At 36.4% G+C, this 27,805-nt stretch overlaps 2 protein-coding genes across 6 annotated transcripts in view; both read left to right on the top strand.

Moving 5' to 3' along the window:
• LOC125841724 (3-ketoacyl-CoA synthase 11-like) overlaps window positions 1-27,805 on the top strand; it is a 303,969-nt gene that overhangs the window by 269,942 nt on the left and 6,222 nt on the right. The window lies entirely within an intron of this gene.
• LOC125841723 (carbon catabolite repressor protein 4 homolog 6) lies at window positions 111-25,890 on the top strand. Of its 4 annotated transcripts, none has more exons than XM_049520896.1 (17): window positions 111-270; window positions 347-884; window positions 11,700-11,866; window positions 13,149-13,214; window positions 13,652-13,704; window positions 15,044-15,125; window positions 15,223-15,266; window positions 15,462-15,543; window positions 18,416-18,508; window positions 18,679-18,711; window positions 18,833-18,924; window positions 20,568-20,806; window positions 20,911-21,704; window positions 21,839-21,930; window positions 22,112-22,196; window positions 25,255-25,381; window positions 25,556-25,890. In XM_049520896.1, exons 1-16 carry the CDS (start codon window positions 172-174, stop codon window positions 25,342-25,344), a joined length of 2,649 nt encoding a protein of 882 aa, XP_049376853.1. In that variant the 5' UTR covers window positions 111-171; the 3' UTR covers window positions 25,345-25,381; window positions 25,556-25,890. The 4 variants fall into 4 exon arrangements, with proteins under 4 accessions (XP_049376853.1, XP_049376852.1, XP_049376851.1 ...); XM_049520895.1 differs by having other exon boundaries at window positions 20,905-21,704; window positions 21,845-21,930; XM_049520894.1 differs by having other exon boundaries at window positions 20,905-21,704; window positions 25,581-25,890.

The following is a 27,805-nucleotide window of genomic DNA, read 5'->3' as shown; positions in this document are numbered from 1 at the left end:
TTTTAATTTCGAACCGTTGGATTGATATTGTAAGGAAATCGTACGATCGTGATCTCATCACCAGTTACCCAGGGGAGGCAAACGACGACGTTTTAAGGGAGGCAGTTGCCCCAAAATTGCAATTTACAGTTTTCACTAGTGTAACACAATTGAAATGTTGGTCATATATTCATGAAGCACTCTGCTCCTTCCCGCCACCTCATTGCCGCCGCTGCTTTCACCGATACTGCGTCTGCCGCCGCCAGCGCCACCATGTCATCTGCTCAATCAGTAAGAATACTTTCCTGAAATACGAAATTCACATTAACTTCCATTTCTAAACTGTTAACGTAACTCTCCTTAACAGTTCCGAGGAGGCAGGGGACGCGGCAGGAGAAATTTTTCGCACCGTCCTTCCGGAGAACGAAGCGAAGAGGACATTGTAACTGCAGACTCTCACTTCAATTCTGTTCGTGAAACCAATCGAAATCTCCGTCCGTCTCCTATTTTTCGACCTTTCCGGCCTAGGGCACCATCTCCAAATATCCATCCTACTCATCATAATTATGGACAATTGCCGCCTCCTCAACCACGTCAGCCATTTCATTACAATCAGCAATCCTATAGAGCAATGCCACCACCAGCAGGGTTTTATCAGAATCAACAGTTCAATAGAGCAATGCCACAGCCTCCACTAAGACCACAGTATTATCAGAATCAGCAGCTCAATAGACCAAATTTTTATGAGAATCAGCAGTTTAATGGACCAAATTTTTATGAGAAAAGGCAGTTTAATAAACCAAATTTTTATGAGAATCAGCAGTTCAGGCCACGGCCATTGCCTCCCAAGGCTTTGAACTTTCGGAATTGGGAGTATGCTAGACCTGGACCTCCACCTCATTGCGGTAAATTTGCATCTCTTTTCAATGCCGCATTTACTCAATTTGGGTACATTCAACTGTTGGTACAATTCCAACAAGCCAGGATAAAAGAAGGGTGTATGTGATAGGTTGACAACCAACTTAAAGCTAGTCAATTGATGATGAATCTTCATGCTTGAGATTGAGACATTGTTGTGGTTGTGTTTTTTTTTGTTGCGTAGAGGGAAGGATATACATAAAGTTAAGAATCCATGTATCCAAATCGTTATATGGATAGTGTTTATGTTTGTGATATGAGTTTGTAGTCATAAAATATGGTCAATTTAGAAATGTTCCTTTGGCATATTGGACAACAGGATGTGGTGAGAAAAGCGAAGTACAATATGAGAGGATATATATAGGTATTCTTGGTTGATTATTCTTTATAATCAAACAAAGTAGGACCTACTTGTTTCATATGAAGTGTTCATATGCAAATGGCGCGGAGAAGAGTTGCAGTGCCAGTGATTCTAACTGATATGAAACTTCCATTTTGACAAAGGCAAATTGCGACAAACAGTATAATGTTGCTCTAAGGTCTAATCTAAATGTGATCATGTCAAATGGTCTAACATAGGTATAAAGATTTAGTTTGGATACTCTAAAACACATTAAATACTTACTAAACTTGAAGATACTCTTGCAGAAGAGAATGGAAAGAAGGGGAGGTAAACAAAAGAAAGAGAGGAAGCGGAAACAACATTCCCAGTTGGCTCCACCCAAAAAAAGCAGTGCATTTTTTTGAATTACCCGAATCTGATATACTGTCCTGTCCTAGATTTGGAATCCAAACTACATGGTTTATGGTAGCTCATTTGATAATGGAATTTAATTATCTGATTAATAAGGAGAAAACTAAATGCTGCCTTTGATAGGGATAATAAAGGAGGTCTAACTTTGCAATAACCACCTTAGTTGAAGGAGGGTAAGACTACTGTGTTGTGAGTCAGGTAGGATAATGGTAATAGTAAAACTTTCAGTTTAGGTAATGATTTTGGAAGCTGAACGAAATCCAGAAGACTGGCTCAGGGGAAGAGGATTTTATTTTATGATCGAGAAATCTATTAGGATCAACTGGAGCCTTTGGAACTCGGTGATAATGTGTCTTGCCCCTTTACCCTTCTCGACTTAAATACAAGGCTTAGTTCGCATGGTGTAGGGCTCGAACTTGTGATCAGTGACAAGTCCCTCAATCTTTTTCCGCTTGAAATCCCTAGGGGCATCGAGTTCGCAAATGGAGAGGATAAAATCTTATTAGAATAGATGAGAATGTCACATAGTTGTTTCAGCCTTTCAAGACAGAAAATTTTCACGACGTAGTTTTTTTTTTGTAAATATACTGTGTTAACTACTGTAATCTAATGAAAGAAGTTGTTGTTCTATTCATGAATATACAAGGTATTTATACAATTATAGGAATCCTATAAAAGGAAATCAATCAAAAGAAATAAAAGAAAATATTCTACAATCACTCTTATTATTCTGTAATATTCTACAATCACTCTGTGATTTGTTACCATATTTTGTAACACTCCCCTCAAGCTGGAGCATAGATATTGATCATGCCCAGCTTGTCACAGAGATAACTAACTCGAGTTCCATTCAATGCCTTGGTGAACAAATCAGCTAATTGCTCTCCCGTTTTCACGTAGCCTGTGGAAATAAAATTTTCCTGAATCTTCTCACAAATAAAATGACAGTCAACCTCAATGTGTTTTGTCCTTTCATGATACACCAGATTTGAGGCTACATGAAGAGCAACCTGATTGTCACACCAGAGTTTTGCTGGTGTATAATGCTTCACTCCCACATAATCTCACACGTAGACTGTGACATAGCTCTATATTTGGATTCATCACTGGATCGAGATACAACACTTTGTTTCTTACTCCTCCACGATACTAGGTTCCCTCCAACAAAAACACAATAACTTGTTGTAGATCTTTTATTAATTTTGGATCCCGCCCAATCAGCATCAGCAAAACACTCTACACGAGTATTACCATGATTGCCATACAATATGCCACGTTTAGGAGCTCCTTTCAAGTAACAAAGAATTTGTTCTAAAGCTTCCCAATGTTTGACGGTAGGCATTGACATAAATTGGCTAACAATACTTACTGCAATATCCGAACGAGTCACAGTGAGGTAGTTTAACTTCCCAACTAACCTCCTGTATCTCTCAGGATCATCAAAAGGATCTCCATCATCTATCATAAGATGCACATTGGGGACCATCGGAGTACTGCAAGGTTTGGCAGCCAACTTTCCAGTGTTTGCAAGCAGGTCAAGAAATACACTTTCTCTGAGATAGGAAAATTCCCTTCTTACTTCTATTTACTTCTACTCCTAAGAAGTACTTCAACTGACCCAAGTCCTTTGTATGAAATCTAGTATGCAGGAAAAACTTGAGAGAAGAGATCCCCGCATAATCACTTCTTGTAATGACAAATGTCATCAACATATACAACAAGTAGGATAGTGCCAGCTACGGAGTGTTGGTGGAATACAAAATGATCACATTTGCTCATTTTTAGTCCAAACTCCTGAAATACTTCACTGAACTTGCCAAACCAAGCTCGGGGACTCTACTTCAAGCCATACAAGGACTTCTTCAAGTGACAAACTTTTCTATACTCCCCCTGAGCAACAAAATCGGGTGGTTGCTCCATATACACTTCTTCTTGAAGATCACCATGAAGAAATGCATTCTTGATATCCAGCTGATGTAAAGGCTAATTCTCAGAAGCAGCTAGGGAAATGAATAGCAGGACAAAAGTGAGTTTGGCCACCGGAGAGAAGGTGTCTAAATAATCCACCCCATAAGTCTGAGCATAGCATTTAGCCACAAGTCTGGCCTTAAGTCTGGCCACATAACCATCTGGATTGACTTTAACTGTGGAGATCCACTTACATCCCACTGATTTCTTTCCCTTCGGTAAATCCACCAAATCCCACGTGTGATTTTCCTTTTAGGCACGTATTTCCTCGAGCATTGCCTCAGACCATCCAGGATGATGCAAAGCCTCCTTGACTGGTTTGGGTACAGAGATAGAGTCTAGAGAGACTATCAAAGATCTAGACGCAGAGGATAAGTGGTCATAGGAAACAATATTAGCAATGAGATATGTGGATTTGCAGGTACGTGTACCTTTGCAAAGAGCAATAGGGAGGTCAAGGTTTTCTAAAGGATCAGATGGCGGAAGATATGATGATGAAAGAACTGGCACAGGACATGTTTCATTGGTCTCTCTCCTCCTCGATTGAAGTTGAACAATTGGAGGTTTTGCTAGCACAGACGGAGCAGGTTCTGAAGGCACAATAGTCGATTGGTGCTCAATAGAAGAACTGGGAGATTGAGGAACGACATTTAATTGTTCTTTCAAAGCATGGGTAACTTGATAAACTAACCACTCATCTTCCTCTTCCTGGCTAGTAGAAATGGGAGGTGCATAGAAAAATGGGATACTCTCTGAAAATACCACATCGGTTGGCACCAAATATTTTTCAAGTTTAGTAGAATAACACTGATATCCCTTCTGAAGTCGAGAATAGCCAAGGAAAACACATTTCAATGCTTTGGGATCCAACTTGGTAACAGATGGTCGAACATCTCGAATATAGCATGTACTTCCAAAAACCTTAGGTTCCACCGGAAAGAGAGACTTGTTTAGGAAAAGAACAATATAAGGCATGCTACCAACAAGCACACTAGATGGCATCCGGTTAATAAAAAAACAAGTTGTAGAGACTGCATCTGCCCAGAATTGTTTAGGAACCTTCATTTGGAACAAAAGTGCTCGAGCTGTCTCAAGTAAATGCCTATTCTTCCTCTTATCAACTCCATTTTGAGAGGGTGTATCAATACATGAAGACTAATGGAGAATACCGTGCTGTCTCATGAACGACTGAAACAATTCTGACATGTATTCTTTGGCATTATCACTCCTTAGCATACGTACCGAAGCACTGAATTGAGTTTTGACTTCAGCGTGGAAGGCACAAAAGTGAGTAAACACTTTAGAACGACTCTTCATAAAATAAATCCAAGTCATTCGAGAGAAATCATCCACAAAAGTAACAAAATACTTATGCCCAGTTTTGGAAGCAACTGGACATGGTCCCCAAACATCAGAATGAACTAATTCAAAAGCTGACCCAACCCGCTTATTAACCCTTGGACCTACCGAGATGCGATGATGTTTTGCAAATTGGCATGACTCACAGTCTAAGGAAGAAACATTTTGAAATTGGGGACAAAGCTTCTTTAACATAGGTAATGAAGGATGTCCCAACCGACAATGTGCTTTGAATGGAGACACAACACAGGAGTAGGCACCAAATTGAGGCTCCCATTCATCAAGAATATAGAGATCATCGGATATATGCCCCTTACCAATTACTTGATTTGTCGTAAATCACGAAACAGACAATGATCGGGATATAACAATTAAGGTCTCTGGTAATTCTACTAACAAAGATCAAATTAAAGGCCGACATTGGTAGACTTAATACAAATGACAAGGTGATAGTTGAGGTTGGTTTAACGGTCCCTGATCCCACAATGTTACAAGTTGAACCATCAGCTACCGTCACAGGAGAAAGTGCTTTATGTGATCGAAAGCTAGAAAACATATTAGAATTACCTGTCATGTGATTTGTGGCACCTGAATCAATCACCCATTTATTCGATGAGGAGAAAAGACATGTTTTCCTTGACTCCGGAAATGTAGTAATTGAAATGGGTTCCTTAAGTGATTTTTGAAAATGAGAGAATTTTGCATACTCATCAGCCGAAACAAGAATTGTCTTCTTAGTCATTTTCTGAGAAATATATCTAGTGTAATTCTTGACAGAAAACAAAAGGAGTTCAACAAGTCTAACCCACCAGTTCCTCTCAAATAAGTGTACCAGACTGAAGAAATACACAATGTGTTGTAGAATCAGCAAACTAGAAGTACGGGGCAGCAAACCAAATAATAGTCAACCATGTCAGAGAGCTGATACAATGTCTAAATTTGATTGAACAAAGCCTGTTTAACCAATTCTCAAACCCAGATTTCTAAAACCCAAATTTCTGAGTCTCAGTAGCAACAAAAGACGAATACCAGAAGAGAAAATGAAGTACAGACCTTCAAATAGAGATTCAACACTAGAAGAATACCAGAATGTGTCGTGATTGACGAGAAAATGCCGGTGCAGTAAGCCAAAACAGATATGCTGGACCAAACGCCAACGAGTGGAAGACAGAAATGAGGTGCAGGTGGTGCGTGAGGTTCACTCGCTGCCACCTAGACCCGAGATGTCCTTTCCGGCCAAAAAATCTTCCTCTATCTCTTCTTATGGTGCTGGTGAGATAAATTTGACACTCCTAATGAGTGACCCAACCCTTTCTTAGGCTGCCAGGAAAAGAGTCGAACTTCTAAAGAAATTTGAGCCCTAGGGTGATGGTAATAGTAAAACTTTCAGTTTGGATAGTGATTTCGGAAGCTGAATGAAATCACGAAGACTCTGGCTCCGGGGAAGTGGATATTTTTTATGATCGAGAAATCTGTTAGGATCAACTGTAGCCTTTGGAACTTGGTGATAATGTGCCCCGCCCCTCTTCCCTTCTCTACTTAAATACAAGGTTAGTTCTCATGGCGTAGGGCTCGAACTTGTGGCCTGAGTCACACGTCCCTCAACCTTTTGCCACTTGAAAGTCCTAGGGGCATCAAGTTCGCAAATGGAGAGGATGAGGATAAAATCTTATTAGGATAGATGAGAATGTCACATTAGTTGTTTGAGCCGTTCAGGACTGAAGAGATCTTTTCATTTAGGGAGGTTCCGAACCTCCATCTCTTGGATGGATTGCCTCCTTACAATTGAATCGAGGATTTATTCAATTGAATCATTTTAATTCATTGGGAGTTTGGAACTGGCTATGACGTATTAGAATGAATAGTGGTAGTGAAGAAAGCTAAGAACTGCTAATATCATCCAAATTTTGTTTTGCTTGACCTTTGGAAGACGGAAGGGACGATGCAGGGTGTGGGATGTAAATGTTGGCCCACTAGAAATTTTTCTTTTAGGTGAACCCACGAGGTCCCTATAGGTATAGAAGATTGGGTGATGTCCATAGAGATTAGTTGCCCTTCCATGAACACATTCTCATTTGCACCACAACATAATAACTTTTGAAATTTAGTTAAATGCCCCTTCTTTTCAGATTTTCCTGTGTTTAGCAAGCAACTTTAGCCACCAACCAAGTAAAACAAGCCACTTTGTAGGGAATTTTAGCTTTTCATACATGTTACCAAGGCCAATTGCATGCTTGCTGCCCTGTATTTGATAAGACGTGATGGGAAAATTTGACTGTACAGGTCTCTTTGCTGTTTCATTCCTATTGCAGTGAATCTTCACCATCTCTAATGCCTTGAAACTTCTCAAAGCTCCCCCAAAAAATCAATAGTTCTCTCAATTTCCCAGTCATTCAATTATCTTCTAAGTTAATATTCCAACCTTGCTGTCCCCATACATCTTCTGTAGTTGCTTCAGGCAGTAAAGTGAGATTATAGATGTCAGGAAATAGGTCTTTCAAAGGCCCATGAAGAAAGTTTGATCACTATTACCATGGTGTATTTGTTGGAGCATATGAAGAGAAAGGAACCAGAGATGCTTCATAAAAAGGGCTACTCCATACATTTTTAAAGCTAGTAGTATAGATCTTTTCTCCCATTGGTATTGATGGGATATATTGAATGATGTATAGGACATTAGCTTTATGAACTCCCTTACCTGCTGATTTCTAATAGGGAGTATGGATTTCTTGCTTAGATAGAGCATCTGCTTGATGCTGTGACTAACACATTTATGATTATCTTGTAAAGAAAAACAAATCATCAGATTCTTAATTGTGGAATACTATAAAAAACAATATCTAGATTCAAGTACTTAAAAGAAAAAAAAATGAAATACCTTGTCAAAAAGAAGAATCTAAATTATCAGTAGCTCCATTATATGTCACATAACAAAATAGACTCTAAAGAGGTTAAAGAAGAATGACCAGATGTATCTTGCAATTTGGAAGTGTAGGAATGGGTAGCTGCTACTTTCCTCCTCCCTGTTGCATATATATTGAAAAGGTAAAAAGGATGACACTTTCTCAGTCAAATCTTGCTATTCCCTGCTCACCAACATCTAGTAGATAGGGGCTGTTAGGAGTTTATTTACAGGGCCTTGGGTTTTTGGGGGTGATTTCAATATTGTCAGATATGCTTCAGAAAAGAGGAACTGCTCCAGAACCTCTGTGTACATGAATGATTTTTCTGATGTTATCGTGGACATGGAGTTAATTGATCCACCACTAGAAGGGGGGAACTACACTTGTGCCAGGGGATCCAACCCGGAAGTTGTTTCGAGGATAGACAGAATTCTGTGCTCCTCTGAATAGGGGGAGAGTTTCTGCAATGTGAAGCAAGAACTACTACCAGAGTGTGTTCTAACCATGCACCAATTGCACTTAAAAGTGTCAGTTGGAGTCCCACAAAATCATATTTCAAATTTGAAGGATGGTGGTTGGAGACTGAGGATTTTAATGAAAGAATCAAAGATTGATGGACATCTTTTGGAAGTCACACATCTCCAATATGCAGATGACACTCTCATCTTCTGTGATGCAGAAGAAAGCCAACTTAAGATCTGGAGAGTGATACTCATTCTTTTTAAGCAACTTCGGGTCTCCATATCAACTGGAGAAAAAGTCTTATTTTTCCAATTGTTGAGGTGAACAGAATGCAACATCTGACAGAGATCTTTGGAGGAAAAATAGGTCAACTGCCAAAAGTATATTTGGGAATGCCTTTGGGAGCCAAAAGCAAATCCAATGAAATTTGGAATGGGGTGGTGGAGAGATGTGAAAGAAGACTATCTAGATGGAAAGCACAGTATTTGTCTAGAGGTGGAAGATTGACCCTGATCAACTCAATCTTAGATGCTTTGGCAACATATTTGATGTCACCTTTTCCTCTCCCATCTAAGATAGAGGAAAGAATTGATGCATTAAGAAGGATTTTTTTGTGGAATGGAGAGAAAGAATACAAAGGATTTCATTTGGTCAAATGGAAGACTATAATTCTTTCAAAGAAACAAGGTGGGTTAGGCATTAGAAACTTGAAGAAACAAAACAAAAGTCTTATGATGAAGTGGTTGTGGAGATCTCCTAAAGAGGAGCAGGCCCTTTGGGTTAGAGTGATTCAGGCCAAGTACGAGAAGATAGACCACTGGAAAACTAAGGAAGTGACTTCTGCCTATGGTATTAGCCTTTGGAGATCAATTAGAAATTTGTGGCATAGTTTCTTTCAAAGAACTAGATTCAATGTAAACAAATGGAAGGAAGATTTTGTTTTGGGATGATAGCTGGTTAGGAAATGGCAGCCTCAAGCAGCTCTTTCCGGACATCTATCTGTTGAATCAGCAACAACAGGCCAATGTGCAAGAAGTTTGGTTCATCCATGGATGAAACTTAACATACAGAAGGATGATACAAGATTGGGAGATGGATATACTAGTTGAATTTTATGGCACCCTAGACCATTTTGGAGGATTGAAAGAGGGAGAAGAGTGAAGACACTCTCAGGTGGATTAATCACATCAAAGGTATCTTCGCAGTTAGCTCTGCCTATAAGAACCTGAATCATATGGGAAATCAACTCAAATTTTTGCCTTGGAAGCTTATTTGGAATGTCAAAATTCCATATAAGGTGGCAGTCTTTACTTGGTTGGTAGTAAAAGAGGCAGCACTTACACTGGAGAATCTCATGAAGAGGGGAATACATATGTGTCCTAGATGTTATTTTTTGTGAGCACAGGCAGAGACAATCAACCATTTGTTTCTTCACTGCAGGCTGGTTAGACAACTTTGACACTTATTTATCAGCTTCAGGGGGACAAGTTGGGCCATGCCACAAAGGGTAAGTCAGGCTATAGAAAGCTGGAACAATGAAGACAGTGACAGTATAGACCAAAGCAGATGGAGATTGTCCAGCAGTGATTTGGTGGATCATATGGAAGGAGAGAATTATGAGATGCTATGAGAGCATTAGTAGTCCTTTACACGGGATTAAAATGAATTGCATTATCACTTTTTGCTATTGGTGCAGTTCTGAGTATGTAGATGATCCTATAGCTATTATAGATATCCTAGGTTCTTTGTAAGATGAAGTAGGATCTAGTTTAGTTTTTTTTGAGTATACTCAATTGTATGTAGCTCCATGATGTAAATTTCCCAACCTTTAGTGCTGAAGATTAATACACAAAACTCTTATCTTTGTCAAAAAAAAAAAGGGTCAAATCCCTCTTGGCCATGGAGACAAATCTGGAAAAGCTATGCCCCCTACAAGGTTCAGTGTTTTCACTTGGTTGGCAAGCAAAAATGCATGCCTAACTAACTGCAACTTACAGAGGAGAGGAATGACTATATGCAGGAGATGCCTCTCTGTAAAGAACAATTGGAGGACACCAATCATCTCTTTCTGCATTGTAAATTCACATCTCAGTTATAGGACCTCTTCTTCATTATACTAGGAATCACGTGTCATGCCAAGAGATGTCTCAGTTTTTCTTCAAGGTTGGACAACAGGAGGAAGGAGTGGCTTTGAATTGAAGCTATGTAATGCCATCCCTGCTGCAATTTGGTGGATCATATGGTGAGAAAGAAGCTCTAGAATTTTCGAAGACAATGGAAAATGTAATTAGTCTTAGGTTTCTTTGCATATGTACATGTTAGACAGGATGTTGAGGATGTAGAAGCCTTACTCGAGTTTATTAGTTCTGGTCACAGTCAGTAAGGCTTGTTTTTTGCAATTGCTTCTAATCACCAACATTCTCTTGATGCTAGTTTTCATTTATAAAATTACCTTTAAAAAACATGAGCTACAACTCTCCACATTTCTCCTTTGAAGATTTGTTTAAGTAAGACAAGCATCATGTGTAGCTATCCGTAAAATAGTATAAAACAATATCACATGCTTAAATGAAAATCCAAATATGAAATATCTAGGAGCTCATATGTCTTAACCTTGGTGGACAGAGTTACTTGGTACCTGCTGTAGGTGGGAGGTGGCAGGTATCCCATGGAATTAGTCGAGGTGTGCGAAAGTTGGCCTGGACACCATGATCATAAAGAAAAAAAACTCGGAGTAAACAGGGCGAACTATTTAAGGTGTAAAGTGTTCACAAGGTGTTAGTCTAAGGCTCAAAGTGTATATCAGATGAACGCCTCACTTATCAATGTGTTAGCCCTACAAGAGTTTAGTCCCTATGGTCACTCGGATTTCTAGGGGGTTGCTTGCCTTGATGCTTTCTCTTGCGAGTTCCATTGTCTTTAGACTTTGGGGACAACTTACCACCTATTGCCGACACATGAGTAGGACGGGAACTAGGAGCATTCATTTTGGCATTAAAAAGTTCCTCTTGCTTGTTAGTGTGGAATGTATCCTTTCAAGCCAGTCCCTTCTGGAATATGCCTTTTGGTTGCTTCTTAGAAAAGAAAAAAACTTGGTTAAATCATTTCTTTGCTCCCTTTATACCACTATATTTGGAGCATTCCATTAATATATTACAAACTCATTCATCAAAGTCAGCTGAAATGTGGTCATGATTTTAAGATTGTAGAGGACTAAATATTTTTGACTCATGCTGTTCATCTTTGAGATACTTGTTTACTTTCGAATCCTGGCTGGTCATAGTTTTTGGTCTTAGTCTGCTAAGATTGGTCTCGACCAAACTGATGAATGGTTTACTTGCTATTATATTTTGCAGAACGATTTATAGTCTTATCATACAACATACTAGCTGATTACCTTGCTATTGATCATCAGAGAAAACTTTATTTTCACATACCGCAACATATTTTGGACTGGGAATGGCGTAAAAGAAGTATCCTTTCTGAGCTTGGATGGTGGTCAGCTGATATATTATGTCTTCAGGTTATGACCCTTTTCTCAATTAATGTTGACCTTCTATACTCTTCGAATTGTGGTCAATCACAGTGACGTTGTGGAATAGGCATAGATTGATGCGGTATGATTCAGGATGTTGGAAAATATTCTAAATTTTAATATTTACGGGTTCTCTCTTCCAGCTTGGTATGAAAGGTGCAGTACATCAGTGAATTGATAATTTTGTTTGTAAATGTATGTCTATAGGCCCCTGAAGAAAATTTTAAAACCATGGTTAAGGCAAATAGATTTTTTATTTATAAAAAAAAGATATTTTCCTCCATTTGATCTTCATCTATATATGTATGTGTGTATATGTGTGTGAAAGAGAGAGCTTTGTATATAGTGAGAAATAAGAAACATGGGATAAAGAATTGGGAGGATGCGTACAGATAATTATCAATTGACAGAATCTTTGAAGATAAGTTTTACGCTTGAGTTCTTTTATGTTCACACTCTTCAATATAAATTGTTGCATTTCTCAGTGGGTTACACTAAACTTATAAGTTTCATGTAATCCTAGTCTATTTACACTATATATGTAACACTTCTCTTCAATCTGGTGCATACAACTTCTATATGTGTGTGTGTGTGTGTGTGACTTTGTACAAGCAAGGAATTTGGTGAATATATATGCAAGCTAGTCATCGATCATATAAACTGTGGCAAATGTGTCCTAAGAGTTTCTCTTTGATAAGTGAAGAGTGACAAACTATGAAGTGCTGCTTGATCATCATGCATAATTTCTATCTGAATATATCACCAATCTCTCCAGTTTCAAATCTTTGAATAGTTGCTTCGAGATCATCTCTAACACAATGCAGAAAATCAAAGAAAGTGTATCAACACTTTGTTTTCTTGGTGTAAAGAAGAGGGCATAGAAAGAGCTGAACAGTTAGTAGACTTTTTAGGATCTGTGTAATTATTGTTACTCTCCTTGTATTGACTTTTGGTCTTATAACTTCTTTTTGGAGGTTGCCAGCATGCCCTTAATGCTGAAGAATACAATCTTACCTTTCTAAAGAAAAATATGTGTGTGTATGTGCACATATATTTTATCTTCTGTCCAAACTTAATATAATCAATCTTGTCCTGTCCCCTTTATAATCATCTTTCCAGGAAAGAAAAGTTTTTTTGGTAAATTAATGTAAGTCACCAATGACCCTATTTATCATTCTTAACCTATAAGTTTGTGTTTCATTGTTTTATTTTTATATAATTTCTAGAAGTAACAATTCTTGGTATGGCGTATGATGTTTCCTCATTTCAGGAGGTTGACAGATTCCAGGAGTTGGAGGCAGAGTTGAAGTTGCGTGGATACAGTGGCATCTGGAAGGTTTTTGATGCTTTCATGCTATTTATCACATGTCGAATAATTTTACAAATTATTTGTTGGTGGACTTACTGTTGATTAATATGTTGTGGAACAAGTACCCATAGCGAGGGCCCAACCGAACCCAAATGTATCTGTATTTTCCCAATTTCATACATTATCATGAATCAACATGTTTTTGTGAAGTGCAATGTGTAGAGGAATGACGACCCAATAATAAATTTAGCAAACATCTTGGAGGGAGGATTTCTTACTTGATTTTGGAATGCTGAATAATCCCCCATGTGTTTCAAAACCAAGGAGGGTTTATAATTTCAGTTGCTAATTCGCTAAATTGGAACCATTATATGATTTCCTTGATAAATTCCAAGTCTTTTGTTTTATAGTAATACTTTCTTGTGCAACGTGGAATTGATTAACATGATTTATATTTGATGTAGAGGCGTACCGGAGATCCAGCTGATGGATGTGCAATATTTTGGCATGCATCAAGGCAAGAAAATTCTATTCCTTTGCACCCTCAAATAGGAAGGATAGACTAAATTGACAATGCTGATACTTAATTGTTGCATGAGGAAGCCCTTATTTAAAATGTTTTTTGTTTATTGATCCAGTGTTTTGTACATTTGATCTAGTCATGCCTTTGCAGATATTTGACACTTTTAGCTGTTATGTGTGTTCTTCAGTGGCTTTTATCTAGCTTGTTTTTTCTGGATTTTATGCAGTTCTTACAGGCTCTATTCAATTGTGATTTCTAATAGTTAGTCCTCAAAATTTGTCTTCCTTCCTTTGGCAATCCAATAGCACTCTGTTGCACATATAATAAATGACTTAAGGATTGATAAAAGTGTTCTTTATGGAGGAGTGCTAACAGCATAATATTTCTTTCTCCACTGGCAAACACAATTAGCCAATCATAGTGTGTATTGTTTCCTTGATAAGCTCATCACATTTTACTCCCCTCATTCTATGATCAACGTAATTCTTTCTGCATTAGCAAACATAATCAACCAATCAATCACATTTTAGTGCATATTGTTTCCTTGATTAACTAGTTAGATTTTACTTGCCTCATGCTATGATCATCATCGTCTGAACTTCCACGAATATCAAAATTTTGTCCCTATAGTTCTTATATTGTTAGTATTTTTGCTTCCTGGTTTCCATAGATTTGTATCTTTTGGCAGTTCTACGCCTAATATTATATTGACAAATGTTAAACTCTTGTTGTACTTCATTGCCAGTGATGGTTGTTTTCTTATGACAACTGCTGGTCCATATATGATGTATCATTTCTGGTAAAAACATAGTCACTGATTTTGGCTGTTTGAAAAGCTTGTATATAAGCTATTGAATATATTGTACTGATTTGCATAGTAATGAGGTACGTTGATGTGCTTACTAGCTCAGTGATTCTTAACTATGTGTCTGTTCAATGTATTGGTGTCACAGAAAGTCTTATGTTACATCATTGCCACTTTTGTAGTATCTTTGGTAATGTGCATGTCTATTTGTGTGGGTTCTGTACTTTACCTAAGCTGGAACTTGCTTGATATGCTCGAGGTCATTTAAACATGCTGGTAGTCATTTCTAGACTGTTGGCAAATATAATCTGACTGTATGTCTAGAGATCCGCAATTCCGGCATATTAAGTCTTACTTTTGCTTGATTAGTCTCAGCTCCTCAATGCACTATTCAACGATTTGTGTTATCATCTTAATTTTAACCTTTTGGCGCGTATACTTTTGGCAAGATGCAGTACGTGTGATGGCATCTAAACTACTGGTCCATGATATTATCTAGTCTGAATTTTATTTGAATTTTTATGTTAGATTCAAGTTGGTGCATGAAGAATTTATTGAATTTAAAAAGTTTGGGCTTCGGGATAATGTTGCCCAGATATGTGTATTTGAGGTGCGTAAATTCTTCTTAAGTATTTCATTGCTTTACTGTGGGTATCTTCAAGTTCAAAACTTGCTTTTCTGATGTTGTGTTTGTCTCTTGCTAACAGTCTCTTGGTCAACAAAATAATTGTTCACCAGCTCCCTTAGCAAGGTAGGTCTTCTTTGTTTTGGCAGTTGCACTGTATAACAACTTACTCTTGAATGTTTGATTTGTACCTTATTGATCAAATATCTGATGAGGGCTTGAGGCTTCACTTCTGCTGGAACTTTTTGCATGCTAGGCCTCTTTTTTCATTTAGTTTTCATATTTTTTTCCTTATCCCCAACTAAATTTTTGCACTTGCAGCCCTGGTCACTCCAATAAGGTTGTAATTTGTAATACTCATGTGCTTTTCAATCCTAGAAGGGGAGAGATTAAGCTCGGACAGGTACTTTTTGTCAATTAATACTGTCTTTTCAATTTTCACCACATCAATGTGTGCATGAATTTATTCCAAAACAGCTATCCAGTACTTGTATATCCTATACTCGGTAGTTATCCAGTCATACGTTACTCTACTTCACACATTAGCAACCTGCTAGATTGTAGTCATTGCTCATGTATGTATCTTTACTGATTGTCCCTCTGTGCAAAAATGCATTTAAAGAGAAACTAGTATTTGTCATGTTTCTGTGATTAAGTGAATACAACCTCTGTGTTTATCAGAGGAAAGTGCTTAATAGAATAAATTGACATGACTTTAGAAAATCAATGTCCAAGGCTGTTATTCTTTCTTCGCTCCTGCTATATTTTACGTTGTTAACTCTTTATTCTCTTTTATTATCTACTGAAGTTATTTATAGTAGGGGACAGGGTAGACCTAAAATCACATGGAAGGAAGTGGTCTTAAAAGACCTCCAAATGCTTGGTATCAATACAGACTTAGGTAAAGATAGGGCACAGTAGGAGGAAAGAATCCATATAGGTGAAAGCTACTAGTTGATGATAGGTTTTAGACTCGTATGGAACTTTTTTTTAATCATTATTATTTTATATATATTTTTGACGTTTTTTTCAGTTTTATTATTTATTATGAGGATGATATGATATGAGCTTAAATGAAGATTCACATAGCCGATCCCAACTTATTTAGGACTGAGGCATAGTTGTTATTGATGTTGGTGAAGTTATTTATAGCACCCTATAGGTGCATTTGGGATGCTGTTCCCTCTGTAATGGCATGGTAAGGGTAAACACAGAGTATCTGAAGTGTATTTTGTATTCTTGAATTATGGCGTCTCTCAACCTCTTTCCCTTAATTTTGTTTATCAATCATTCTTGTAATAAGAGGACATGAGGGCTCCCATGTTGGCCCTTTTTAAAAAATATATATATATTTTATTTATAGATTTTCTTAACCTGAAAGTTGGATAAGTTGATATTTCATGGAGAGATAAAACATTAAACAGCTCCAATCTAGGGAAATCAGTTGTGCTTAGAAAGGCAGGGAAATATCAATGTCCCCCAAACTTGATGGTAGAATATAATCTGGAATGATTTGAGTATTCTGATATGAGGACCTGTTTTCCTCAAATAGTTTCCATATTGGGAAGAAGCAGATGTTTATCAAGAAAAGCATCAGCATTGAACCTATACTGTTTTACTTGATCTCCAAATTCTGCAAAACTCCGACAGTAAAAACAAAATTGTATTTATCCCAAACACAGCATTTAAACGGCTTCTATAGGAGTTAGTAGAATCCCCTTCTCTTTCTGCTAAATCTGTTTGCTGATGCTCATACAATGTTATTCTCCCTTAACGATATACTTGGCAGAACTGTCTTGCTTGTTACTCTGTCTTCAACTCAATAGGTACTTAATAACGTGAACATCCAAATTCTTGAATTTCTTTAATATAAAGTAGACTAGTTAATTCTTAGTCATAAACTAAAAGTTCTGCCAGCAACACTTAAAAATTGAATAATGAAGGTTCATTAGAACACCGCGAGTTTTGTGTTTTAAATTTTTACGAGACTGATGCAAAACTTGTAGGTATTCAAGGGTACTTCTGAGGTCAAAAAAGGATAATAGGTACAGATATTACTGAAAGATGTAAACATTAAAGTAGAAGAAAAAAGTAAAAAGAGAATTTATGGGGAGCGAGGTATGAGATAATTACACTCTCTATCAGTTGGGGAAACAATGCTACCAAAATTAGCCCATGTTTTACCTTCTTACCTAATTTGGCGCAATTTTATGTAAATTGAAACTTACTTTTCAACTATAGACCAACACCTCTCAATCACCATTATCTTCCGTTCTTCTTCCTTATTATGTTTTCAAATAAAACATATAGGAGTACTAATTTTAAACGGAGTCAAACAGAAAGAAAATTGTGTGCAGTAGTTACTAGTTAGTACATAGCAATGTGCAAAAGGAAAACAAAATAATGTAGGGAAACCCACAAAAGCAGAGAAACAAATTTTTGTTTTGTGATATATTGAATACTGTAATAAAATTTTAGCCATTAAATGTATGAAATGACACGTGTCACAAATCAAAGAGGGAACTGGAGGGGAGCCGCTTCCAGTTCGGAATTTTGCGGTGGATGTAGCTTGCAGAAACTCCATAGGCGTCCATTGTTGTAGCTCGAAACTTCAAAATTTGAAAATTGGATTTTCTAAAACAAGCTTCGTCTTGAGTGGGTATTGCTACAAAAGATCGGGTAGGTATTGAGGAAACTAATCTGAAATGTAGGGTGATCTGGTGTAAATTTTGAGGTGTTTTGGATAGACTTGGTGCTTGGATTCAAAGAAGAAGACGAATTCAATTTTTGTATAGTAGTGTATAATATTGTGTAGTACTGTATATGGATGTATAAACACCTCTTACAATATTGTTGCAAGAAAGTAGCGACTATGCCACTGATTTGGCTACCTAAACAACGGCAAAAATGTTTTCTTAACGGGAATGAGTTATTGTGTTTTGGGCTAAAGATTTGCAATGTAAGTCTTGGGCTATATTTTTTCAATGTAAGTTGGGTAATTATATTTTTCTGAAATTTTCCCAAGTTTTTGTGGGTTAAGGCTCAACCTGCTCTTCCCTTCCCCCTCCCGTCTCGTCCCGTTTCCATCCTACTTCCCTCCTTTAGGATAGCATACTTGGCAGATCTGTCTTGTTTGTTTACTCATAAAGTTGGTTTGCTTTCAATTCATGATTGACGCATCTTTTTTAGTTTAGCATTTTAGATGCAAGGGATATACCACTTGATTGGATTCAACTCTTCTTCTGTTTAGTGTAAATAAATTTTGCGACAACCAGGTTAGGGTGCTTCTGGATAAGGCTGATGGTGTTTCAAAACTTTGGGACAATGCTCCTATTGTGATTTGTGGAGATTTCAACAGTACACCAAAGGTGGGTTCAATAATTCCCATTGAAGCGCTTATGTCATGTTTTTGCATCAGTGCATATATTCTACTCTTACTTACCTGTGAGAATGTTATGTTGTGCAATAGTTCTAGTCATCTTTTTACACTTTACCAGAATCCATGCAATAATTCCTTATTCTTTTTCTCCTTTACCAGAGTCCATTATACAACTATCTTGCCGAGGAAAGAGTAAGCTTCAGACAATATTTTCTTTCTTGCTGCTGCCCCCACCCCTTTTTCTTCTGTGCCTTCTCTGAGGATATGATGATTCTGTGCTTTGGAATGCATTTTGGATACTTTTTTCCCACAGCTAGACTTATCAGAAGTGCCTCGGGATAAAGTGTCAGGACAGGAATCAGCTACAATTAATACAGTGAAGCATAGCTTCAATGCTAGTGCTAGGTATTGACTTCTTACCTTGTTAAAAGAAATTACAGTAAATTCATGGAGACTTTGTAGTACAGTGTTTCCTCCTTGGCCTTTTCTTCTGAATTCCTTGGAACAGCTTATGTATAATCTTACAAGTTTTCTACTTCAATATCATCGCTCAACTAGGCCCCAATTCCTAGCTATTTGGGGTGGACTATACTTTTTTTTTTTGATAACCGAGAAATCCGTCTGTGACCCGCCCTTTGGACCAATCACAACCTTCTAAACTCAGTGGATAATGGGCCCGCCCCTCTACCCTTCTCCACTTAAATATCGGGTTTCGTTTTGCATGGTCTGGGGGTGGACTATATTAATCCATCCTGTATATCATTCTTCTCTATTTAGGCCCAGTACATTACAATACTTGTATATAATGTATTTTTAAGGTAAATCGGTGACTTTGTAAAACTAGAGGTTCTAAAATTCACTCTTATCTCTACACTGGCATACAAGTTTCTAATCAAATTAGAAAAGTCTCTTGACAAACACTGGACTTGATACTAGTGTAACAACAACTAAGCATTAATCCATATAGTTGGTATTGCTAATGTGGATTCTCTTTTCTTTTTTTTTTTGGCGAAACTAAGAGATTATCATTGTAGGGAGATGCCATATTACTATAGTTGTAAGCCTCTTAGCTCCATTACAGAAAAGACAAAAATATTTTTTTAGCACCGGTACATGAAGTCTATGCTAGAACTTGGGAGCTAACAAAGTCCAAAAACAAGTCAACGATTAACAGGGGTGAGAAAGCTCCAACTGAACAAACAAACTGAACATTTAGCCTTTGTTAATGTGGATCCTTTGCTTTCATAGTGTTCTAGAGAGTTTGTAGGTCATTCTAGAAAATTTAGCTCCATGTGATTTTTGGTTTGCCTCTTGTCCTTTTGGTCTCCAAGGCTCAAAGGATCATTGTACTGTCACACCTTTAGGCCGGTTTATTGAGAAGTTCACTAAATATATCAAATTATCTCAAGCACCTTCTGTCATTTTATTCTCAATGTGCTTTACTTGCATTCTCTGTCTGATCTAATCATTTCTAATCTTGTCTATTAATAAATAACTTACCAAATGTGGTGTCCATTTCTTCTGAGGATTTGAATTTGGCTTGTACGAATTGCAATGAAAAAGAATAATAAAATGCAAGATCATTATGGGCTGTCCACCGGTCCTTTCTTTGGATTTGTTGAGATTGAAGCACATACCTATTAAAAATTGCATTTGAGTTTCTATATTTTATATTAAGGAAGGAATCTTGTGTTCTTTCAGTAAACGTGAAGGAAGCTTCACTCTCTGATCTAATCATTTCTAATGTTGTCTTTTATTGATAAATAACTCACCAAATGTGGGGCCCATTGTTTCTGAGGATTTGAATTTGGCTTGTAGGGATTGCAGTGAAAAAGATAATAATATGCAAGATCATTATGGGTTGTCCATCTACAATTTCTTTTGATTTGTTGATCACATATTCATGTTGAGCTTGAAGCACAGGCCTATTCAAAAATGCAATTGGGTTTCTATTTTTTACCAAGGATCTTGTGTTCTTTCTATTTTTGAATGCTTTCTGGATCCACCCTTGATGTTTCTAAAACTGGAATTCTCTTTTGATACCACAGACACCAGGATGCAGTTAACTCTTCTCAAAGCTCTGAAGTGGCTAGTGAGAGAGAGGTAAAAGATAATAAGATGGCATCAGCTGAACAGAAATTCGAGACTCCTGAAAAAGATTCAGGAACTGGATCTTCTGCATGTACCTTATCTGAGCCTCAGAGTTCTGTAGAATATGAGCTGGGAAGTTCTTGTGTGGTTATCTCATGCTCCGAGAGTACAGCTGATTTGCCTAGAGTAATCCATGGTAATGTAGCTGACAGTTTTGGTTAAACTATTTCAATTTCTTTTGTTGTTTTTAGAGAAAATCCAAGCAGTTCTTGTGATGAAAGCTCATTTTTCCAGTTGAAGGTACGAGTCATGAAGCCAATTCATTAGAATCTTGTCAAGAAGATGAATATGATAAGGACTCCGAGAGTGGATATGACAATGCCAACCCTAATGCCACATCTACCTCTTCTCACAAAATTTTTGAAGCAAAAGTGTGTTCAGGAATTGATTCAGATAGAGAAAAGGATGGGCAGTCCAAAGTAGGTGATTTTGATTCTGAAAATGTGGTGAGCATTCACAGACCTACAATACCCCATTGTTCAGATGTGTCGTTGACGGGGCTATCTTCTGATTCTTCAAATGTACATGAAGTTTCTATTCCGGAAAGCTCTGAAAGTGTGTTGTCAATTGATAAAGAGAGTTCCCCTAAAATATCACGTGAACTTAAAAACTCACACACAGAGACTTGTTTTGATGTCTTGTTGGACGAAAAGATGGACAACTTGTCACTTAGTGTGGTCTCTGAAGGCACAAAAGAAGATGAACTTTTAGTCGAAAATCGTGAAGCATTTTTGTCCCAGTTACATGATGAAGCTGGTTCCTTTCCATCAGACTCTGACCAACTTCAAACAACTTCTCTTGAGGAATTGGATGAGTCATTAAAGAAGTGTGATGGTTCCTTAGAGTCGTGTTCTTTAAGTGATGAGATTGCAGATGATGCTCCTAATTTGGATTCTGAGGCTGTTGACAGAGAGAACTCGACTTATGATCCATCAGCTTGGACTCCAATTGATATAGAAACTGCTACAGGCAATGCAGATTGCAAAGTAATGGAACATAATCTGAAGTTGACAAGTGCATATAGGGAAGTAGAGGTAGCTCTTATTAAAAAAAACTTTTAGTCTATGTGTTTTTTCCAATCATACGGCTGAACAATATATTCTTCTCTTGGCTGGTAATCTGGTTACTACTTGCTCTTTTTTTAACTCTGCAATTCACATATTGGCAGTTGCAGGATTTTTCTGGAACAAGAGATTCAACAGGAGAACCTGAGGTGACCAGCTATCACAGGCTTTTCATGGGTACAGTTGATTATATATGGTGAGCATCTTTTAAATTCTTCCTTAGCTTCTGCTGCCTTTTTATTCACGACATATTTGAAATGCTCTTGATATTAGGGTACCTAAAGAATCTAACCACAATCTGTGGTTAATGGTTTTGGTATTCCATCAGTTAGAAATCAAGAATGACATGAGAAACTTATTGTTCAAATTACACTCAGGCGTTCTGAAGGCCTTCAGACTGCGAGGGTGCTTGCTCCGATTCCAAAAAATGCCATGCAATTTGTGAGAGGTTTCCCTACTAAGGTATATTGATAAAAGAAACTCTGACTAATTTCTTTACGGAACAACAGTGCTGATTCATCCTTGCTGCACAGAACTCTGTTTTTATTATGCATGGGGAAACATTTGTTTGATCTCCTCTCATATAATGGCCTTCAAATTTTAGTGCTGTGGATGCCAAATTTAGATTTTAATTTGCGATAGGGATGAAATGCAACTTAACTTCCTGCAATCCTTTATCACTTATGTACCTGCTGCCTTATGAATAGCCTGTAAGTTGACTTTTATGACACATTAGCTACAGATCTTTGAAATATTAATTCATGATCATCGACTTACTGTCATATACTTGAGAGAAGCTCAGATACAGTTTCCAGGTCAAGATAGATGCACATTTGTTAACGTAAACCTGTCAGGTATGGAAGTTTCATGAGACTGTTGAGTGCAAAGAGTGTGAGAATATGAGAATAGAAAAATGTATTCATGATTTGATAGTATGAGTACTTTAACACTTAAACTGTAGGTGTCAAACATGGCGCAAGATATTTGCCCAATGTGGACAATGTCTAAGGTTTTGTCTTTAAAATTAACAATTCCAAATATGACTGGTGAAATTACGAGAGTAACTTACTTTGGTGAGAAATGTAAGTCAAGCTAAATATAATTTTTGCATCTAAAGTAGGGCGAGGCTTCTATGCCCATGAACATCACAGGGAAACTTTGAAGTTTCTCAGAAAGGTAAGTTCCATTTTGATCAAGAGGTAATATGCTTATTCAATTTGGAAATAATATTGAATTTGAAGATGGAGAAAAGAAATATCCATAACTGGAGAAAAATCCTTAGAGGTTGTGAGAAATAAAAGAAAAGCTTGAAAGAATTAAAAGAATATGGAATGAAATATCTTAATATGGAATGAAATATCTTACATCTGAATCCTTTCATGGCCACGCTTAACAATAGACAAGATTGTTTTTTCCCTTTTTGATGGGGTCACTAACACTATATTACAGTAGGTCTAATTATTTACACTTACATGATTACACATATCTAACACTCACTCTCAAGTTGATTCATGCAGTCATATATCTTGAGCATGTTTCATGTTATTGATCAAGCAAGCTATGTTTTGTAACTGTTAATATTCTGCACCCTCTGGGTTCCACCTGATGAAGCCAAAAATTGTAGAACTAGGAAAACAAAGAAAATTTTAGCAAGTTGGGTGGCATAAGGCCGTTCTCTAATATGCGGAAGATATTTGGATCTCTATCTAGATAATAGATGCTTCAATACCATGTGAATAGGAGGAAAGTTGTTTGGCAGTGTAGTCTGGCAATCAATGAAGTTGGAAAGATAAGGATGGGAGACTGAGGTTCAGATCTTAGCTAAGGCAAAAAAGCTAGTTTATTTCGTTTCATCTGTCTAAGCTTTGTAAGAGAGTTATGCAGTATCTGTTATGGTGGGAAGATCAGATACCCGATTTGGTGGTCAAGATGCACACTAGTTGGCCCAAACAGCATTATTATTTAAAAGAACTGGTGTATTTATAACTTGACAATTTGACAGAAGCAAGACTTACCTATTTGTTATTGTCAAACATATCACACGTAATATGGAAAATACTTAACATAAGAGACGTGACACTATTCAATGAGTACTGGATGTACCTATTTCTAAGTGCCAAACATAATTTAGATCATGCAGGATAACAACTAACATAAGATATTAACGCTTCTTATATTCTACACTCACACTTGGGGGTCATTTGGATGATGGCTAGTTATGCAAGGATTTTAAAACATGTAACAATTTTATATAATGTTAGGATAACACTGGGCTGTTATTAGTTATGCGGGGATTGCAATGTATGAATAATACATATCATAGCTTTGAGGATATTTGTCAGTTTAGGTGCTCTTATTCAGATTGCTGGTATGAGTAGTCTTATTTCACATCTATCCTGCATTAAGTAATACATAAATTCCTGCATAGATTTTTGTAGTATTAGTAATGGAGAAGTCTATATCAGAAACCAAATGTTGTACTATTTGTTATACATGATTCATTTTAATAAATCAGAATTTTATGTCAGAAACCAAATAATTTAGTTATATTGGATTTTATATCGGAATTATTTTCTCTTATATGACAAACCAAACGAGCTGTTAACAAATAAGAGGACAGAGAGACTATAGAAACACCATTCAAGTTATGCACTTAAACCTTTAAGAAATTCACATTAATTAGTTGGCTGGTCATTTATCCTTCTGAGAGGCAAGTGGGTATTTCTAAAGGGCTGAGACTGGAATCACTCAAAGCATGAGAAAATTTTTAGCAGCCAGTAACAAGTCTAGAGATGTGCCCATCTCCATAGTCAGTAAAAGCTATATTGACCTCTTTTGAAGTATTATAAGTAGCATTTTTTATTTCTCTTGTTTTTAATTTTTAGAATGGTGCAGTCATCTAAGAACGGAAATTATTTTTGGTAGTTATGCAAAAGCAGTCATTTTTCAATCTTCTAATAATCATTGGTAGATGTCTTTTTTATGTTTTTTAAAACCGTACAAGCTATCAAAGGGAAAGCAACAATGCAATTGCAAAAAATGCATAATCCATACATCAAACATTTCTGTGTTGAAGTGCCATACCTTGCTTACAATGGTAGAAAACACATGATCCGTGAGCTGTTTCTTTAGTTCTTCTTGGCATGCATGAGCACATGACATATGACTCAATTGTTTGTTGGGAAAAAAGTACATATTGGAATTAGTTCAGTTGTCTATGAACCATGCAGTTTCATGGTAGACATGAAACTTCTAAGGATATGGGCTCCCAGTAGTTTCAGCTATAACATGGATAAGATCTGCAAATGCCCCGTTCTCTTTTATATTCATACGAACTTTACATTAATAGATAGCATGAAGTGGAAAAAAAATTATTACTCTATTACAATGCAGTCGAATTGGCTTATTCTGTTACAACTCTTACATTTGTTAGATGCACTTTTCATTAACAACTTGTCTTTTAGCCATGTGATTATGTATTGAACAGATTTTCTTCTTTCGTTGTTTCGCTACTATCCAGAAATGGGGAAGTGATCATATTGCTCTGGTTTCGGAATTTGCTTTTACAAATGATCTATCGATTCACAATACTAGCGTCCAAAAGCAGTAAAATTATGTCCACTCCAAAGGACTGTATGAGTTTTCAGGTAAATAAAAGTTGAAGCTTTTTCATGCAGTCTTTGGAGGAGAATTCCCTCTGGTTTTCTACATAAATGTGTTAATACCGTCTTTTCTCTTGAATTTGGAATTTCATCCTTCAATTGGAGGAATTTCTAGAAGTTATAAACCAACGGTCCATCTTATAGCTTCATCCTTTGCAGTAAGTAGAACTTTTTGTTCTACTAGGGGGATGAAGGGATAGATTCATCTTGGAAGAGCTTCAACCTGGATATAAAGAAAGGATAAAGGTGTTTAAGGGCACTAATGATTCAAAATGCTAGTGCATCGATAAGTTAATTGATACTCGAGTTCTGCTTTAAAGGTAGTCTTTACTTTATCCCTTTTACCCATAGTGTTGGGAAGAAGTGGACTCTAGAGGTCCTACTAATTGAGCTGAGGAAGCAGATCGTAGTAATATCAAGTTCTTACTGCAACACATTTTGCTATCGTCCGAGTGTTTATCCTTAATTTCGATGGCTTTTTGTTTGCTAACTTGTTTAGTTGTTTAGTATTCTTCTTAAGCTTCAGATAAGATGAAAAATGTCATTGTTCACTTAATTTACAGCAAAAAAAGTAGTTGGAATTGTCTTTTGGAAAGAATTACAAATAGAAAGTGTGTAAGCTCTTGTTCAAACGGCATGAGGAGTTTCCTCTCCCTTTAAATTATTACTTCATTTTTCTTTGTAAGTAAATACTTTTGTTGTGATAAAATCTTTTGGTAAATCATATCGCCTATACACCTAGGTAAATAGTGGCGGGAACAGGATTTTATACAACAAAAAAAAAAATCTAACGAAATGGTAAAGTTGCTTCAACAATTTCAATATACTCAAAAAGTTGTTTTTACCCTATTTGCGCAGAAGATTATTTTAGTAAAAGGAATTCAGTCGAACCTTCTAGCTCTGCCCCTACTCATGTACAAAGATCCAATGTAGTATGTAACTATTCAACGGATCGTATATGTCAAATCAAAGTATTTCTAAAATGATTTCAAAATTGCTCGCTAAACCTACGTAGATATGCTATATTAAGAAAATATTTATTACTTAATATACATATAATACAATTTTTATTCATCGATAATACATTTGCCACACTTTAATACACTTGTAATACATTGTGTCCATTTCTTACCAAACAAGCATAGTACATTTTGAAATACTTATATTATATTTATATTACATGCATATTCACTTTTAATACATAGTAGATTTGTCATTGTATTGCTATCAATGGTACTCTCTCCATCCCTATTTACTTGTCAAATATTTCATAATTTGATTTCTCTTTTTGTCGTTTTTGACAAATCAAAGAAGGACAATTTTTTTTCTTATTATATCATCAATTTATTGTCTTTGGAAAATGTAGTAAATAAATATGTTAGGGATCTCATAGGGGTATGATGGCATACCCACTATATCAATAATTATTTTCTTAATAGGTGTGTCAAATCAAAATTCAACAAATAAATAAAGACAAAAAGAGTGATAAATAAAAAGTATCGTTAATATTAATAATTATTTATTAAAAAAAATATTCACTCAAGTAGTTTTTTCTTCTTAGACACAGTATTGGATCACAAACTTGTAATACATTGCGTCTATTTCTTGTGAAATAAGCATAATACATTTTAAAATACTTATAATATATTTATATTACATTGTTTGTGCCCTATTTTATCTGTTTCCACTAAAAAACAAAGTTATATTTTCTAAATCTTGCAGTTCCTTAGTCGTAGAAGTATTTCCCCCAACTTGATTGTGTTGGAACTAATATTAGTATATTTTTTAATACAAGTGTTGATTCATGTATAACTTTTATTTACGATTAACAAATAAATGCACATTGATTGGCCATGTTTATTTGGGAAAATTTACGTGAGGTGCGATTTAAGTCCACTAATTGCATGCTTTAACACTTCCTTCACCTATTTTTAATTGTCATGTTTTGCTTTTCGAAAGTTAATTTGACTAATTTTTAAAGTTAATTTTAAACAATAAAAATTTGAATTTTCAAAAACTATACGAAAAGTACTATAAATTACAATTTTTTTGCATATAAATATAATGACAAATACATCATAAAATATTTGTCAAAGTTCTTATAGTTTGACTCTAAAAAAGAAAATCAGACAATTAAAAGTGAACCGAAAGAGTAATACTTATCAAACACAAGGATAGATTTAATACCTAATTTCTCTTTCCCTCCCACACACGACACACCACACGATAAAGTTTATTTTTCAAAGTGAGACATTATACGCATTGTATAAATCAATTTTAACACATAGCTGCCACTTCCCCACCAACACATTAATTATTTATACACGTTTGAAAGAAACTACCAACCAATTTGTAATCCTTACGGAAGTGCTGGCGTCCATTTTCTTCTCGTTTTTTCTATTCCAAGAC

This window comes from Solanum stenotomum, chromosome 10 (assembly GCF_019186545.1).
Source record: "Solanum stenotomum isolate F172 chromosome 10, ASM1918654v1, whole genome shotgun sequence".
Taxonomy (NCBI): Eukaryota; Viridiplantae; Streptophyta; class Magnoliopsida; order Solanales; family Solanaceae; genus Solanum; species Solanum stenotomum.
The sequence above is the reverse complement of the archived record's forward strand: the minus strand, read 5'-3'. Positions and strand labels throughout refer to the sequence as shown.

Bases quoted from the DNA above. Each gene is read 5' to 3' on its own strand.
- LOC125841723 (XM_049520894.1), top strand. From the start codon at position 172: ATGAAGCACTCTGCTCCTTCCCGCCACCTCATTGCCGCCGCTGCTTTC. The intron at 15,267-15,461 runs GTAGGTCTTCTT...TTGCACTTGCAG, and splicing joins TCACCAGCTCCCTTAGCAAG to CCCTGGTCACTCCAATAAGG. The intron at 18,712-18,832 runs GTAAGCTTCAGA...TTTTTCCCACAG, and splicing joins ACTATCTTGCCGAGGAAAGA to CTAGACTTATCAGAAGTGCC.